General features: G+C 47.5%; 2 protein-coding genes across 2 annotated transcripts; both read left to right on the top strand.

Moving 5' to 3' along the window:
* Positions 1-104: 104 nt before the first annotated feature.
* LOC103181955 (thimet oligopeptidase) lies at positions 105-8,010 on the top strand. The gene is made up of 12 exons (XM_007898760.2): positions 105-585; positions 2,568-2,716; positions 2,918-3,025; positions 3,228-3,330; positions 3,548-3,708; positions 3,958-4,093; positions 4,517-4,883; positions 5,257-5,458; positions 5,832-6,018; positions 6,506-6,634; positions 7,155-7,291; positions 7,584-8,010. The coding sequence occupies exons 1-12, from the start codon at positions 372-374 to the stop codon at positions 7,758-7,760; spliced, it is 2,070 nt and encodes a 689-aa protein (XP_007896951.1). The 5' UTR covers positions 105-371; the 3' UTR covers positions 7,761-8,010.
* Positions 8,011-10,945: 2,935 nt separating this feature from the next.
* LOC103181951 (zinc finger protein 367-like) lies at positions 10,946-17,964 on the top strand. Its single transcript, XM_007898756.2, has 5 exons — positions 10,946-11,362; positions 12,935-13,085; positions 13,741-13,860; positions 15,617-15,758; positions 16,210-17,964. The coding sequence occupies exons 1-5, from the start codon at positions 11,108-11,110 to the stop codon at positions 16,412-16,414; spliced, it is 873 nt and encodes a 290-aa protein (XP_007896947.2). The 5' UTR covers positions 10,946-11,107; the 3' UTR covers positions 16,415-17,964.
* The last annotated feature ends 712 nt before the right edge of the window (positions 17,965-18,676 follow it).

The raw sequence follows: 18,676 nt of genomic DNA, 5'->3' as shown, positions 1-18,676 counted from the left end.
AGGTAACGGCAGGGCAGCCGCTCGGGGCGGCAGGAGTCCAATGGGAGCCGTGTTAGGCGGGACTTCCGGTAAAAAATCAGAGGGCAACCCGTCTGTCAAGGGCGGGGGGAGGCATTTGGTACGATTGACGTGGCGCCGGACCAATAGGAGAGGAGTGATCGGCCGAGGCGACCAATGAGGAGAAGCGGGAGGCGGGAGCCGTGCGACAGTTAAGTTTGAATCGTTGGAGGTGCTCACGTTGTGACTGGAAATCGTGAAAGCGCGCGGCGGCTCTTCGGCCTAATCGCTGCCCGTGTCCTCTCCGGCCTCACTTACCGCCCGACCGCTTTCCCCACCCCAACCTTCTCCCCCCACCCAACCCAACCCTCCACATGGCTCCTACCGGCGAAGTGGTGATCAGCGGCGCCCGCGAGGGCATAAACCAGCTCCGATGGAACCTCAGCCGGAGCCAAATCGAATCGGAGACCGAGGCCTTGATCCAAAGGACAAAGCAGGTGTACGACCGGGTGGGATCGCAGCCCCTGGCCGAGGTGAACTACGAGAACACGCTGAAGGCCCTGGCGGACATCGAGGTGGAGTACACGGGTAAGGGAGCGGGGGCTGCGCTCTCTCTCTGTGTGTGCGCGCGTGTGTGTGTGCGCGCGAGATCGGCTGCCGCGTTTCGCCCGCAACACACATGCAGTCAGTCCGCTTGGCAGTGTATCCTGTGAAGCGCTTTGAGACGTCCGGCAAGACGCGATGAGGCGCTGTACCAAATGCGAGGATTGTTGTTGTTGTTGTTACACCACGGGGTCCGCCCAGAGAAGCCCATAGGGGAGAACGCCATAGGGAGGGAGGGGGGGGAGTGGGTTGTCATGACCTTTTTGTGTGTGTCCCGCTGCTGGTGAGGCCTGGGATGACTTGGAAGGATAAAATCCCTGTGTGGGTCAAGACATCTGCTGCTCGTCATTGCTGACATGGAGATGTCAAACGGTTTAGTTGCTCTCCCTCGGGAGGGGGAGTCACCCAGCAACGCTCTGCCAAGCGGAGCTGTTTTATCCGCAAAACACTGCGTATTCACTTTGCGGTATACCCGGCGAAGCGCTTTGAAACGTCCCGGAAGACTCGATAAGGCGCTCGCCATCAAACGCCAGGGATTATTATTACTGTTATTGCTTGCAAAGCACCGGAACCATCTTGTCCTCAGACCTTATGTGTTTTGCTTGAATCTTGGGCTCTGAGCAATGACGAGAGAAGGGCGCTTGGTGTTTTGTTCTTGTACTTATAAAGATTTTCCCCCTCCTTTTTCATTCTCCCTAATGCTGTTTAAAGAATGAGAAAATTACACTTTGCCATTTTTTTTAAAAAAAATGTCCACAACAAAGCAGAACCATTTTGCTGCACTATTTAGTATGAATTGACGGTGAAGCATAAAGAATTTTCTCTGGTGACCCTTCCACGCTGACTGATATTGTATGTGAACAGAAAGCCCTGGTCAGAGGGGTAGGTATTGTGGGGAAAAAAAAGCCTTTTGTAAGCAGATGTAAGCAAAAGTTCAAAATGTTCAGCAGTTTTTCCGTGCAGAGCCGCTGACTGAGGGCTTTACCTATCTCTTCCACGGCCTTTGTTGGACCAAATAAATTTGGGGATGTGTTTGATTTTTCACAATAGACAAAGGATCTCGAAGTTATAAACTGACCAATCAACCCGATGTACTGTATATATTAGAGGACAACGCTGTAGGTTTTTATGCCAAGTACAAACTTTTAATAATGATGGTGGCCATTGTACTGTAGTATAATGCTGTACGAGCATCTTCTATATGAAATAACCAAAAATGCTAAATCCCTGAATATTCAGGTGAGACATTTTTCCTGCACATTCCTATTAGCTTCAAGCTTGATCAGGTACAGCATAGGTTAGATGCAGATAAAGCTGTTATTTACACTCTCCCGCCTATAGGTATAAATCATCTATTTCCAGGAAATCTCATAACCACACATGTTAGAATTGGGGAACTCAAGGACAGTTTTGTGCTCTCAACTTATGAACTTTTGATCAGCCAGGTGTTCACATGCGCGGGAGCCCATCACCATGCTTAATAATAGTAATAATATAACATCTAAGTTACTGAGTTCCACTTTTGTATGAAAATTTCATTTTGTCTGGATCGCAGTGCATAATCTCTCGACAGGGACACAGCATCATCTAATCCCACAAGTGAATTGAGACTGCCCCAAGCGCTTTTCACTGAGAACTCATTACAACATAAAAGGAATTATTTATTTTAGTTGGGTAAATGAAAGATCTGTTTTCTCACTTATGACATTGTAAAAGTATACATATCAGTAGTACTGAGAAGAAGAATTTCCTGAATGTCTCTGAAATCTTCTACCTCTAGTTACGAGTTTTCTGATTGCAATAAGTTGCATCAAAGTGTTATGCTACCTAGATCACCTGCTTGTCTTTTCAGAAGCTACAAACATTAAAGCTGAGAGTCCCTGGGGTTCTGGTCTCCACACAGTACAATGTTGATTTGCTGAGTCATTTTCCTGATGCTCAACAGCGTTTTCTTTTGATTATTTCAGTGCACCGAAACATTCTGGACTTCCCTCAGCATGTCTCTCCTTGCAAAGAGATTCGAACTGCGAGCACAGAGGCAGACAAACGGCTATCTGAATTTGATGTAGAGATGAGCATGAGAGAGGATGTGTACCAGAGGATTGTAGCTCTTCAGGTGAGAATCAGTTGCACGCTGAGTGGGGAGCAGCACTTCTGGGAAACCCTGAGGCATTTCTGAAAGAATCTGGAATTGTGTCTTACCCTGGGAGTGGGGGACTTTGACACTAAACTTAATAATTGCTGTTCAAAATCTAGGATCAAATACACGAATGAAAGGCTATGGAGCTCTCCGTTCACTGACGGTTTGATCTTTCAGGAGAAGTGCCAGGCTGATGCACTGCGTCCAGAGGCCAAACGTTACATGGAAAGACTTCTTAAACTGGGAAGGAGGAACGGGCTTCACCTGAACAAAGATAAGCAAGAGGTGAGCATCAGGATGTCTAACAGAAAGGATACAGATGATATGGTGTTATCTGTGCTGGTGGATGTGTTATAGATATATTAAAAAAAGCAGTTGGGGCCCCTTAAGGTTGAATATTTTTTTTTGTCTCAAATATTTATCTCGTACCCTGTGAATATAATAGGTATCAGAGAAATAGCTGAATGTCTTCCTTTCTTTACTGTAGGAAATCAAAAGCATCAAGAAGAGAATCAGCACCTTGTGCATCGATTTCAACAAGAACCTGAATGAGAACACCACTTTCCTGCAGTTTACCCAGGAGGAGCTGGGTAAGACTGGAATCATCTATGGGTGAATACTTCAGTGGGAATGGAGAGTAAAGGTGACAAAGTCTAAGGGAGATATAGTACTTTTTTGAATGATTCCCCTGTTGTACGGAAGAGTGATAAGACTCTAAAAATTTTGAGTAATAATAAAAAAAAGAAGTCACTTTGCACGTCTCCGTCCCTTTGTTTCTCTATTTTAGCTTTCACTTTTTTTTTTCAGGTGGTCTCCCTGATGATTTTATAAGCAGCCTGGAGAAGAGTGAAGAAGGAAAGCTGAAGGTGACGTTGAAATACCCGCACTACTTTCCCTTAATGAAGAAGTGTTACATCCCAGAAACACGAAAGAAGATGGAGGAAGCCTTTAACTCACGGTGTAAGGAGGTAAGTTGCCTGGTTTTGTCTGCATAGAAGGATTGCTTTTGGGCTTCGTAAAAGCTTTTCAGAGAAACGAAGGGACGTCAAGTCACCAAGAATGAACAGAGATCTCCTTTAGGATTATGTTCCACCCATATAGTAGAATGTTTTTCAGTGTCAACAACAACAATAAAATTACATTTATAGAGCATCTTTCACGTCGGGAGGACATCCGAGAAGAGTGAAAGAAAGCAAATTTGTATCTTACTGTTGTAGGAAAATGCGAAAATCCTTAAGGAATTGGTGGAACTTCGTGGGAAGAAGTCTGCACTCCTGAGCTTCAACACCCACGCTGACTTTGTACTGGAGATGAACATGGCCAAGAACAGCAAAAATGTCAGCGTGTTTCTGGGTAAGGAAGCTCTTTATTACCAGGCAGTGCTGTGCCTGGTTGGAAGTGCATTTAGGAACTATTAAAGATTAGAATCCTTCAAAGTCCGCAGTGAGGCTCTTGTTTAGGTAATTCTGTTCATTTACTGGACCATGCCTGGCTTCAAAACAGGCAATGTGTTTACATGCGGTCCTCTGGCAATTGTGTGATCAGACCTCTGCACAACAACACCTGGGACAAGGTCGTTGTAGATTTGAATCCATTACTTTCGAGCAACCTCCCCGGTTTCCAGCAGAGCCCTTTCTGAACATCTAGCCAAGAAGCTTTTATTTCTGTTCTTAAGGAAGTTCCTTGTTTCTGCTCAGTTTCATCCTGCACTTAAAGGGAGTCAGTTGCCAAATTTGCCAATGTTAACTGCGCATTTTTAATCTTTGTTCCCATTAGACGAGCTGGCACGGAAACTGAAGCCACTGGGCGAAGAGGAACGGAGGTACATCTTGGAGCTGAAGACAAAAGAGTGTGAGAAGCGAGGGCTAGATTTTGATGACAACATAAATGCCTGGGATTTACGGTACTACATGAACCAGGTGGAGGAGATGAAGTACTTGGTGGACCAGAATCTGCTGAAGGAATATTTCCCAATGGATGTTGTGACGTCAGGGCTGCTGGATATTTACCAAGAGCTGTTGGGTCTGACCTTCGATCAGATGGTGAAAGAATCTGCCTGGCACGAGGATGTGACCATGTACTCCGTCAAAGACACAGCAAGCAGAGAATTGATTGGACAGTTTTACTTAGATTTGTATCCAAGGTGATTATTTAATTCTGGATTGAATATAGTTGTGCAATTAACCCTCTCCTCTACCCACTGGAGTAAAAGATAGTCAGTGTTTCTCACTTTTTGGCGGTAAACTTAAATCAAAAGACTCTTCTGAAGTCTTTTCATTTTATTTTTGTTTGCCAAGATCAAGTTGACGGGTGGAATTTGAACTTCATTCCCCCATGAATTTGTAAATTTCACTCATTCCCATGTGATGAAATCCTTCGCTAAAAGTCTAAACTTTCATTGTGAATTGCTTAGCATGTTATCTGGTGTTGAGCATGTTATCTGGTGTTGAACATGTCATTGGTCGAAGTGTAGGTGGGGACTGTTCTAATCTTGTTCTCCGGTGTATGTTTGGCAGGGAGGGCAAGTACGGACACGCTGCTTGCTTCGGTCTCCAGCCGGGCTGTCTGCTGCCTGATGGAAGCCGGCAGATCACCGTGGCTGCCATGGTGGCTAACTTTACCAAGCCCACCCCCAATGCCCCATCTTTGCTCCAGCACGATGAAGTAGAGACTTATTTCCATGAGTTTGGCCATGTGATGCATCAGATCTGCTCCCAGGTGAGACTTCTGCTTTTGTTGCTGTTGATTTACCAGTTAGCCTATCCACATTGCCACACAAGAAGCCACAGGAGAACCTAAACTATAGCAGGACCTTGCCTGATCTAGGCCTTCAGCTTGCTCTTATTAGCTGCTGTCCAGACTCAAGCTCCACAATCTTATGGGATGAGGGCCTACCAATTTCCCCCTCTCCCCCCCTCTTCTGGGGTACAACTTCATTGGCACTAAAACTAATTTATTCCAGGCTGAGATTTAAATGTGGAACCTTCCAAGTCTGTACGAGTTGCATTTGAAGTCTCTGCCCACCCAGATCGTCAGGGATCTGGCCACCACAGTGACGTGCAAGTGAACTGACTCTCCTCTTGTCTGACAGGCTGAGTTCGCCATGTTCAGCGGAACACACGTTGAGAGGGATTTTGTGGAGGCTCCATCCCAGATGTTGGAGAATTGGGTTTGGGAAAAGGAGCCTCTGCTGCGGATGTCCAAGCACTATAAGGACGGGACTGCCATTCCTGAGGACCTGCTGGAGAAACTCTTGAAGTCCAGGCTTGCTAACACTGGTAGGTTTACTCATATTGTTTCTATCAGCTAGTTCGCATCACCAGAAGCAGATTGAAACAGAAACTCGACCAGTCTGCAACCAAGTTAACTTATTTCTCCACATACTCAATCTGGTCAAACATTTCAGTATCTGTTTGAGTTCAACAAGATCAGATGATGTGTTACATACTGTATGTGCCTGAGACTGTGCACAAATAATCCTTGCATTTGATGTAGCGTCTTTTCACATCGTTGAATTGTCTCAAAGCACTTCACAGGAAAATGGATTGACTGTATTTTATGGGCGAACAGCGGCAGCCACTTGTGCACACCAATGTCCCACAAACAAAATCCCAAATGAAAACAGGTCTCCTTATATTGCAGAGGCCTAGAACTTGTAAGCATTAGGATTCTCACTCACAGTGCTCTCATGATCTTGAGAGATTAGGCAGAACACATGGGTTCAGATGATTCCAGTAAATGTACACATTTCTCCTCTCTGTACAGGGCTCTTTAATTTGCGGCAGATAGTTTTGGCAAGGGTCGATCAGTCGCTGCACAAGAATGTCGGTGTGGATCCGAAGGAAGAATACAGCAAGCTCTGCAAAGAGATCATGGGAGTTCCAGCCTCGCCAGGTACTGGGTGGAGAGCAGCAGTGCAGTGGGTGGGGACTGGTGGGGCTTTGGATGAGAGCACATGAATTGCCAAGTCTGTGGGTATCCATAGAGCAGCTGCATCAATGATTCTTGCATTTGATATAGCCACTTTCATGTCAGATGGACATTGCAAAATGCTTCACAGGGTTTACTATGAAGAGTAGTGACTGTGTATTTGTTAGGCAAATGCACAGCCAATTTGTGCTGTGAAGTCCCACAGACGTACCTTTTTAAATACTGCCAAGGAATCTTTAACACCTACCTGCCCAGCCAGAAGGGTTTAACATTTAACATATCATCCAAAGGATAGCGCTTGGCCTCTGCTCAACAAACAACAGATCAGACAGTCACCATGTGATTGCATTACACAAACTCCATTTGTAGGGTTTCCAAACCTTCCATCTTGTCAGAACTAATAGCTCACCTCTAGTGTGATTTCTTACAGATATTTCAAGTAGTTCAGCAGAAACATCTTAATATTAGCCTTTGTTTTTGCCAGGAACGAACATGCCTGCCACGTTTGGGCATCTGGCTGGAGGCTACGATGCGCAATATTATGGCTACCTGTGGAGTGAGGTCTACTCCATGGACATGTTCTATACCCGCTACCGACAGGAGGGAATCATGAACTCAAAGGTACTTTGATGAATTTTACACAGGATTTGAAATCTTTGAGGAAGCTGTGATTCTTTTTTCTTACTTGCTTGTTTGGGACAACTATCGGAGATAGAATTGTTGTTCTGACACTGATGTCTACAGTTCAACGCAACACTAGTAACAGAAGCCAGCAACAGTTGACTGTTGTTTCTTTGTGTACACAGCATGTTATAACATGGCAATGCAGAAATATCTTTGCCTTCTTAATGAAATAAAAAATAGAACTTTCTATTATTGCAAAGCCAATCTAACTTGTTCCCCATGTTTGCAGGTTGGCATGGATTACCGTAATTTCATCCTTAAACCAGGCGGTTCAGTGGATGCCGAGGACATGCTGAAGGATTTCTTGGGGCGTGAGCCAAAGCAGGACGCTTTCCTCCTGAGTAAAGGGCTGACGGTGGTTCAGGGTCAGGGACGGGTTGAAATCTCTGCGCCGTCCGCCTGCTGAAAGGCTTAAGACTACGGTTGTATAATTCACTGGACATCGTGTAGGGCACAGGCCACCCTCTGCCCCATCCTGGGAATCTCTTCAGCGGTACTGAAGCGGCACCTTGTGATAAAGCTGAGGAGAATTCAAATAGTTTGTCAAATCCATCAAATTGTAATCCATGTAAACTTCTGTTTTTTTGTGAAGATGGAGCACATGTGGCTTTACATTAGAATATACAGCACAGTAACAGGCCATTTTGGCCCAACTGGTCTATGCCAGTGTATATGCTCCATGTGAGCCTCCTCCTGCCCTTCCTCAATTAAGCCTTCAAGCATAACCTTCTGTTCCTTTCACGCTCATCTACCTATCTAGCTTCCCCTTAAATACTATCCGATTTGCCTCAACAGTTCCTTGTGGTAGCATGTTCCACATTCCCACTACTCTTTGTATAAAGAAACTTCTTCTAACTTCTCTATTTGATCTATTTGTGACTATTTTATATTGACGTCCCCTGTTTTTGGTCTCTCACAAGTGGAAACATCTTCCCTATGTCTATCTTATCAAACCCGTTCATCATTTTAAAGACCTCTATCAGGTCATCCCTTACCCTCTTTTCAAGAAAAGAGTCCATGATCTTGATGGGGGATTGACTGGTGCAGTGGGTTTAATTCACAGGCCTTTCACTTTGTGCCGTACCTGAGTTTGAATCCAGGCCAGACTAATGGTCGAGTGTCCTTGGCCTGTGAAATGAGCTTTGTGTTATCTCACTCTAAATATGAACCTGCAGCACAAATCAACATTCTTGTTTGAGGGGTCATTTTCAGTGATTTCATTTTTTACTACTAATGTGAGAAATGGAAAATAGTGGACTGGGGAATGCTTATCTGAGGTGGGATTGGAGAGAGGCAACACAAGTGCTTCACTTACCATCAAGCCATGCCACATGTGGCCACATACCTTCACAATGTATTCTGTTCCATAGAATGTATTCTGTTCTACTGTACATTATGAGAATTCTTTTTTTTAAAAAAAGCTTACTGTTGGCCATGAAGGTCCAAGTTTCAATCCCTGGATACTGCAGAATTAGCTAAACTCAGCAGGGAAGCAGTGCTATACTGCAAAGGACCTGAGCAAAGAGGAGTAAAGAGAGGACACAACTCTTGCTTCTATTCTCCATCCAGTAATGGAAAATGAAAATATTTTACTTTAGATACCAAATCCTCCTAGGTGGATGAATGAATTAGTAGCTGTGGAAACGGGTATATGGAATTGGGGGGGTTGTGCTAAAGGATGTTCAGTGAATAAATTAGCCACCAAGGGATTTTATTTTAGTACTGTAATCTGAATTGTGGGTTTTATCAGTGCAACTTCAACAAGTTTTCAAGAGGGAATGACTGTTATGAACAACCACCTCACTTAAAGCAATTATAGAAAGTATACAGGGGCTCAGGGCTAATGTGGTATTAAACAATCTGCCCTTTTAACTTCCAGTGTACAATGCAGAAATAGTACACGGCTGCTATCGAGAGGACAAGAGTAGTCAGTCAGTGCTGTGGGGGGAATTCCATTGCTAACCAACTTGAATTTATTCCATTGGCAAGACTGACAGTAAATCTGGCTGTTAGACGATTCCACTGTCAGCTGCCCCTCGACACCCCAGCATCTGTTGGCTTATAATGAGGTGTGTGTGTGTGTGTGTCTGTGTGGGTTTGTTAATGACGAACACAAATTCTAGCATGATAAAGTGGGAAAACAGCCCAATCAACTTGTGTGCAGAATTATTACAAAGCCAATAATTTTTTTTGTAGATATAACTTGCGTGAAACAAAATTGAGAGATAACACTAATAATAATAATCCTTGCATTTGATATAGCGCTTTTCACGTCAGGAGGACGTCCCAAAGTGCTGCACAGAACACACTGTCAAGTGAATTGACTGTATATTTGTGGGCGAACGCAGCAGCCAATTGTGCACAGCAATGTCCCACAAACAGTCGTAGATTGAAAATGACCAATTTATTATTGTTTGGGGTTTTTGGAGGGATTATTATTAGGCTCTGTGTGGAGTAAGGAAACTTGCCCAAGGTTTCGCCACTAACTGGACGTAATATCTACAAACTTTGATTTAACCATGGTCTGCGGGAAGTCTGACTAGAATCCCAATAGAAACATTCACAGTCCTAGGTTGTTTATCTAAATGAATGCAGTCTTTGAAGTTTGCCGCAACAAAATGGTGTAAAGACCGATTAGAACTGTTTATTTTGGAAACTGATTGAATAAAATGGATGGTTGCAAACGTTTGTATGTGTGATTATATTGATACTGACAATACAATAGTTTTGACTATTTCAAACTGGATATGAGGTCCTATGAATATTTGTGGTTTTTTTTTTAAATGGCAGAATTCTTCTGCTTTGACATCTGTCCAGAGGCGCTATGCAGACGAGTTGTCTGTACGACTTCCCGAGGCAACATTGCTGCTGCGTAATAAATGATACGCAGCATTTAATACAATGTCCATCGTAGCCAAATCGTGCAAACCATTACTTTATAACGGGTCTTGCATTTGAATCCGAGCTCTTATCGTTTCACCGCACATCTCACAGGGTTTACTGTGGCGCGTTGTATAATTCGCAGCAAATATCCCACAGGTAATGAATATGACAGTAATGGTTGCATTCGAATATAGCACCTCATCGGGTCTTCCAGACATCTCAAAGCGCTGCGCGGAACGTACGCTCAAAAGCGGACTGACTTGCGCCTTGCGGGCAAGCGGCGGGCGGACCGCGCGAGCGACTACCGGGCGTTCGATTGACCAGAAGGTGAAGGGCCGACCGAGAAAGCTGCGTTACGTGGGGGGTGAGGGGTATGGAGCAAGAGAAGGAGGTGGTGGTGGTGGGGGGGTGGGGGATCTCCCCCCAATCCACCCACAAGTGGGGGGGGGGGGGGGGGGGAGCTTTGCAGCAGGTCTGTGGCTGTGTCCCACCCTCCCTATCTCCCCCCCCCCCCCCCCCCCTCTCTCTCTCTCTCTCTGTGTGTGTGTGTGTGTGTGTGATGACTCATTTCCAAATCGCTGTTTAAAATTCAGTTTAAATACCCACTTCGACACCACCGAGAACCCGTCACCTCTGATTGGGTGGAAAGCGCGCGGGGATTCCCACTATTGCCCCTCCGCTCAGGTCGGTCCCACCGACGGAGTCCCTGATCGCAGAATACGCGGGAAAGGAGCGAGAAAGCCACACAGATCGACACAGAGAGAGAGAGAGACAGAGACAGAGAGAGAGAGACAGAGAGAGAGAGAGCAAAAAAAAAAGGAAGCGACTGCAAAGTGTCTTTTCTTTAAAAAAAATAATATATAGAATTAAATGTACATCATCATGTCTGGGGGCGCGGCGGCGGCGGCGGCGCGCGTCTCGCCCGAGAGGATGGTGGTGTCTGTGATCAAGTCCAAGGTCGGTGCCCAGGACCTGGGTCTGGGTCTGGGTCTGGGGGGGGTTTCTGTGGTGTTTCCCTGCGGATGGGCGGAAAACTCCGAGCACATGAGCCCGAGTCCAACTCCCAGCACCGGGTCAACGGGATCGACCTCTCCCCACCAGAGCCCGGACTACCCCACTTACAAGGTAAAGAGCTTTGACCATGTCCTGCAGCGGATCCAACTGGGGGGGGGGGGTGTGGGGGGGGGGGGTTGTTGGGGTGGGGGGGGGTGGTGGTTGTTGGGGGGGGGGGGGGGGTGTATTGTAGCTTATGGCTCGATTTGACTTTTTTTTTAAAAAACCTAGAAACAAAAATCGAGTTTGCGAATGCAAAAAGGTTCAATTAAAGTTTAAATTAAAAATAATAATAGTAATAATAATAATAATAGACACTGATCACCGGCTGCGGAAAGTGAGACCTGGTCCGCGTTTGATTTGATTTTGTTTTTGAGGCGGTGGGGTGTGGGGGGGGGGGGGGGGGAATGGTGGGGTAGGGGGTGGGGGGGGAAATGGTGGGGTAGGGGGGGGTGTGGGGGTCACTTCTTAAACCCTTCCTTAATGCATTAGATCTGGACATTAAAAAAAAAGACACTTTGCAGGATGTTATCCCGGCTGATTCCCACCTAATTTCTGGGAACAATAATTGTGTGGGTGGGTGGGGGTGTGTGTGGGTGGGGGGGGTGTGTGTGTGTGGGTGTGGTGGGGGGGTGTGTGTGGTGGGGGTGGGGTGGGGGTGGGGGGTGTGTGTGTGTGGGTGGGGGGGGGGGGGGGGAGACACTTCTTATCAAAGTACTCCTGTGGGGTCCTGACTGATCACGACAGGTTTAAGTGCCTTCACTGTCACTCCAGTACGTGGCCATCGAGAGTGTAACCCCAAGTGGTTCCTCTACGGGAGAGAGAGAGAGAGAGAGAGAGGGTTTTTTTTTCTCAATGACACGGAGAAAACGCGCCAAAATCGCGGGCGCCAACGTTCTGTTGCCCAGGAAACTGCAGCGCCATTGGCTGCTGGAAGGCGCGCAGCGGGGCGGGGGGGCGGGGCCAGTGATTCATTCATCCATTCATTCACTTACTCACTCACTCACTTCACTCCACTCCACTCACTGTCCTAATGGGAGCCCAGAATTTGCAGCTTCTTTGACTCGTTCATTTGCGGTCACTTTGCGGCTGCAAGGGAGCAGGGAGGAGGCCATTCAGCCCATCGAGCCCGTTCAAACGCGCTTTTGCCCTCTTAAAATCCTGACCGGCTCGTGGAGTCCCCCACCCCCCCCCCCCCCCGCGAGACACAACGGTCGGTCGGTTCACTTCACGCCGCATGTCCTGTGAGAGGCGCTTCGAGACGCCTCGGAGTTGTAGATAAGGCGCTGTGTCGAGCGCGAGGATTATTATTATTATTATTATCATCATCGCGTTTCATCACTTTCAAGCAGTGATGTTGGAAGGCGTGTACTGGCCACACCCTGTTGCAATTCAGTGTTCCTTCTTTCAACTTCCTACTCACCCCCCCCCCCCACCACCACCACTTGTCACTGACTCTTACTGGGGTTCACTTCCACTGGAATCCCTCTGGTCCCACACCCAAGTCCCCGTCCTACAGGTTTTGACAGCGAGTGATCCCGGTTGAACTCAGTTCAGGCAGTACAGAACCGCAGGCCGGAGTGTTAGATGTACTCAAGGGGCTGCGGGGTGGTTGTCGTGGTAAAATAATTCCGTCTGTTCCAGGACGGGATTCGGCGTGGCCGTCCGCGGGGAGAGATTGTCCGGGAACTGATCACGGAAGGCACCATGTCCACCAGCCGAATCCGCTGTGAGATTTGTAACCGCGTTTTCCCACGAGAAAAATCCCTTCAGGCCCACAAAAGGACACACACAGGTGAGTGAGTGGATGTGGCGCTGAAAGGTACCTTTAGAAACGAGCTCCTCTGGGACGCAACGTTGGGAGCCTCGTGTGTCTCACTGCTCCTTCTGTGATCCCGGATTTATATTTCCTGTGGCCAGTTACACAGCTGTGTAAAGGGGCAACTCACCACTCCTCTCCCTTCCAGCAAGGAAGCCAACCTGAAAATTCTGGATGGGATGGCTATAAAAGGAGCTTTACCTCGTATCTGACTTTACAGTATATTCTGTGAAGCGCTTTGAGATGTCTCGAAGACTTGAAATATCAAATGCAAGGATTATTATTATAACCTGTGCTGTAAATGACCTGGATCCTGAGATTGGGTGAAAGCCTTCAATGGCTCTCATCTTGACGAGCAACTTTTGTAGACAGACTTTGCTTTCGCTCCCAGTTATTGTCTGCCGGAATAAAGCGTGGAACGTAAGAATTGCTGGACGAAAGAAGGCCAAAGGTCCATCCAGTTTCTCCTTTCACCATCCTGCCAGTCGCTTGCACACGTCACGTCCCAAGCCATACACTGTACCCCGAGGTGTTATTTCTTAAAAGAATCAAGCGGGTTGGCTCCCCGAAACCTGACCTTGTTATTGCCGTGAGCTGAAGAGTGACGACGATTTGTTTCCCCTCGTTTCAGGCGAACGACCCTACACGTGCGATTACCCGGGCTGTGGCCGTGCCTTCGTGCAGAGCGGGCAGCTGAAGACTCACCAACGGCTTCACACCGGAGAAAAACCCTTTACCTGCTCGGAGCCAGGTGAGAGGGGGGTCCTGTGGGGCTACAGACTGGGATCAATCAAGGGACTTGCACGAATCAACGTAACCACAGGAACCCAAGTGCACTGAGCACGTTCCTAGTCATTTTACACAGGAAGAATTGTAACTGGAGCAAAGGGAGGGAGGGGAGCAAAGTTTTATTTAGAGCATAGGCTTTGTCCACAAATACACGAGTCAATTCACTTTACAGTAAGTGAATTGAAGCGCTTTGAGACGTCTCGACGACGTGATAAGGCGCTATATCAAATGCAAGGATTATTGTGATTATTATTGCACAAGGGGGGGAAAAACCCCCCACTTAATTCAGTGCACTAATCTGATGCTTGGGGTTCACTTCCACCGGAATCCCTCTGGTCCCAGACCCAAGTCCCCATCCTACAAGTTGCTTCCAGCACTGGCACCAGCAGTGCGATTAGAGAAAATAGCTTCTGTGATAAAGTTAACGTTAGCGCAGGCAGCATACACCAAACCACATCCTCCTAAGCTGTAAACTTTCTATGAATCTAAAATGCTTCCTTTAGACCCAAAACGGGACAAGAACTGTAATCGCACTGCACTTCGAGTTTTTGTTTGGTGTCACATTTTAAGTGTGAAGATTTCACCTTTGTTCTTCTGCTTCACTGAAATCCCATTGATTGTTCTTAGAAAGTGTCTTCAGTAAAGAGGGTGTCAGATTGAACAAACTCACGAGGGGTTAGCACCCAGTGCCTGGGTTGTGGTATTAGAAAGAATAGCTCCTCTGATCCCTCCACTCCTCTGCAACCCCCCTACCTCTCTGACCTCCTCTCCTCGAAACAGTGCCCATTGCATTCGTTCCTCCGGGTCTGGCCTCCTCCTTGTCCCCCGAGTCCTCCGCTCCACCCTCGGCGGCCGTGCCTTCAGCCACTACGCCCCGAGGCTCTGGAACTGCCTCCCTCACTCCCTTCGTCTCGCTCCCTCCCTTCCCATTTTCAGGTCTCTGCTGAAGACTTTTCTTTTCGACCGCGCCTTTGGTCACCTTCTCACCCCCCCCACCACCCACCCCCCGGCTCGGTCCCGGGATCCGTGACTGCAAAGCGCTCTGAGACGCCGTCAGGCGCGGAGGGCGCTATATAAATCCCAAGTTGTTGCGGTTGTTGTGGTTGATTAAAAAAATATCTAATCAGCATCGTAACAGCGTTAATGCGTGAAACTATTTTGAAACCTTGTCTGAATCCTGCGGTTGGATTGGTTCGGGGCTTGAAAGGCGCTGATGTGAGTATAAATTATTATCGAAGACGACTGGAATTTCTGTCAAAAGTTCCAGTCCTTATTAAAGCGCGTTTGCTCGTGGTGGCCACTGGGCGGCGCTGTTTATCCACCCGGTTGTTTTTTTTTTGATGGAGAAACAGCGACACCGTGTGGCGGAAAATGACCATTACAGGCTGGATTTTTAAAGTCCACCTGAATAATTTCGACTGAGCTTCCAGCACTGCACTGGAGTGTCCAGCTGCACTGGAGTGTCCAGCTGCACTGGAGTGTCCAGCTGCACTGGAGTGTCCAGCTGCACTGGAGTGTCCAGCTGCACTGGAGTGTCCAGCTGCACTGTGTCCTCAACGTCCTGGGGTTTGAGCCCACACCCTTCCGACCCGGAGCCCGACCAACGGAGCCGCTCGCCTCGCTCCAGGTTGGAATGGTTGCCCGATAAAGTCATTGTTTCAGATCACCAAAGTCATTTCGGGCGGGCAAAATAATCGGGAGCTTTCACTTCCCTGCAGGCTGTGCGAGCAAGTTCACTCACGCCAACCGTCGCTGCTCGAAGCACCCCTACGCACGGCTGATGAGGCGGGAGTGCGCGAGCGAGCCAGGCAGGACTGGGAAGAGCGAGGCTGATGAGGCTGTGGCGGAGTGGCTGGCCAGGTGAGGGGGCACAGCACTGCCCGCTAGGAACTTTCAGCAAGAAATCCTTTTGCTCTCGCCACCAACACTCCTTTCTCTCTATTATAATAAATAACCTTGTGACTGATTGATTGAGTGCGGCACAGAAATGTCTCCCAACTGCTCCGAGATGGGTCTGGTTTGCTCGCTGCGTCTCTTGCTTGCAATCACTCCCGGCGCACATTCTGTCGCGCGCTCTCTCTCCCCGCGCATTCTATTGCAGTCTTTCTCTCCCTGCACGCCCTCTGCCCCGCACGCACTTTATCACACTCTTTCATGCATATTTTCCACAAAATACAGTCAATTCACTTTACAATATACGCTGTGAAACAGGTTGAGACGTCTCAATGACATGATAAGGCGCTATACCAAATGAAAAGATTATTATTATGCACCTATCCTTAAAGTGTCTTTTCCTTTTCTTCTTGCTCAGATACTGGCAGACTCGAGAGCAACGGTCTGTGGGTGTGAAGGGGGGACTGGATGAGCAGAGCTCGGAGCAGGAGCAGGCCGGGGCGAGAGGGAGCGAACGGGACCAGACCTGTGCCTGGCAGCACCTGCAGGAGCAGAGGGAGCGGTGGCATGGGGCCTTGGCACTGATCCAGCTGGCGAACCTCTCCGGGGCTGAGCCATACTGAGCAAACCCTGCCCCCAACCACCCACCCCCGTGCCCTGCACTGCCATCCTACTGGAGTGAGACCGACACACACGCAATGCGGAGGCTGGGTTCTCCTTAACCCGGCCCGTCGCTCAAACCACAAAGCAAAGGCGACCCTCAGCACTCATCCCACCTGTGGAACCAACTGGATTCTCTCCACTCTGTGGGCCCCAGAGGAATGGTGGAATCTAGACCTCACTGCAGATGGCTCTTTGAGGGACAATGTTCTAGAAACCACTACATCTGTCTCTTACCTGTGGTGTGAGCGGGGCCAAGGCCAGGGTGGAGGGAGTGATATATTTTTAGCACATGGTTCCTTCAACTCAGCACTTGACTCACTGTTATTCCAGCACTTGATGTACCTGCTCAGCGAGAGAGAGAGAGCACAAGGCTGCAGGTTGTGGAAACTGAAGATAAAAGGTGTGCGGAGGGAATTAACAGGTGTCGTCGATCGGGTCATTAACAGCCAGTGATCTCGGCAGCTGTGACTTCCCTCCTGACCGACACGTTTGCACATGATTCGCAACCTGCCTATCCCATTCCTATCCCTCTTGAATTCTCTTAAGGCTACATACAGCCCGACCCAATGACCGGCATTTTAATCAGAGGAATTTTTATTTTTATTCGCTCTCTCTCTCGCTCTCTCACACCTTTGTTTAAAATCGACCAATTCTTCAAGACCTTTTGTTCACTTTTAACTTTTTTTAAAAAAAAGTTCCCAACAGTTTTGCTCCGGAATTTTCCCCCAATTAATTTCCGATCTATTTTAATCAAGCCCTTCAAAGAATCAATACCCTGCATTGTCCCCCAATGCTGTGTTTAGCCTGTGTTGGACCGGGCTGGTTTGGGGGATGGGTGTCTGTTTTTAACGTTCGTTCACACAGAAGCTTTTGAGACACACGTTTATCACCAGGGACGTGGCTAAAATCTTTCCGTGGTGATTATAATTTAATATAAATCTGTTGTTTGCAGCGAAACAAATCCAGCACTTTATACCCTACGGACATAAGGGAAATAATTGCATCTGATTTCAAGGTGCATTAAATACACGGCCACACTACTTTACTGTGTATCCTGTGAAGCGCTTTGAGACGTCTCGATGACGTGAGGAGGCGCTATATCAAATGCAGGGATTGTTATTGATAGTAAATCGCTAATCGCTGATCAGAGGGACAAACCGACACTAAAATATGTTACTCACCCCTTGTGAAAGGCTGTGTGTAATTGTAAGTTGGGTGGCATTAAAGGGGAAGTTGCTGTGCTGTTTGGTTTAAGTCCCGTCAACAACAATATTTACATAGCAGCCTTCACGCATCTCGGAGCGCTTAACAATGGTGTTGTTTGACACCTTTTTCCCCCTTCCCCACAACTTCTTTTAATCATGATTTCCCTGCTCCCCTTTTGTCGAGTTCTTTTGTCGTCCTTCACTGAATTTGGACAGAATCGCACTGAAATCGCTGCACTAACTTTGTGAATAGTGTAATTTAGCGCCAAGATACGACTGGCAATAGAGATTGTAATTTAAGATCCCCGTGCACATAGTATTTAATAAAAAATACGTCAAAAAAAAAATCGCAGCCAGCGAGTGGGTTACTGTGTCCGCGTCGGGGGTGAGAATCGTCAGAAGCAGAGTGTGGCTTCCGCGGAGGGTGACTCATTTGTGAAGAAAAAAGGCTCATTTGAAAAATGCCGTTTTATACGTTGAGAGAGGTTCAGAGTATGAGACGCAACCGATCTCCTCTGCCCAGTGCTTGTCAGTGATACCGCAGTGGGGAATGATCTCATTGATCGTTACATCAGATAATCGGTAATAAACAGTTCCCTCACACACTAATTTAGGTCTAAATTTAGCAAGACCCTGTGATAGGTGGGGTCCGCTGATATCTGTCTCCAGACTCCCCGCTAAACAGCGTCACTTTTCGAAAGAAACCCGTCATTTCATCCCACAGCAACACTCCATTACCCTGTCTTGTGTTTCTTCCACATTCTAATAAACCCCGAATTCATATTGATTTCCCGATCTCTTTGTGGGACGCGTTAGCCGCTGACTTCGCCTGAATAACATCCGCCTCATCTCCAATTGCGCTAACTCAGTCTGTGGAGACCCCTAGGGTAGTGGTTAGAAAGCTCGCCTCGCAAACGAGAGACCCAGGTTCGATTCCCGGGCAGGGCACAACCTCAGGCGAGTTTCCGTACATCACCACACACGTCTGTTGATGTCACTCAATCCACAACTGCGTGG

Source organism: Callorhinchus milii, unplaced genomic scaffold (assembly GCF_018977255.1).
Source record: "Callorhinchus milii isolate IMCB2004 unplaced genomic scaffold, IMCB_Cmil_1.0 Scaffold21, whole genome shotgun sequence".
NCBI lineage: Eukaryota > Metazoa > Chordata > Chondrichthyes > Chimaeriformes > Callorhinchidae > Callorhinchus > Callorhinchus milii.
Note: the sequence above shows the minus strand (reverse complement) of the source record. Positions and strands in the feature narration are given on the sequence as shown.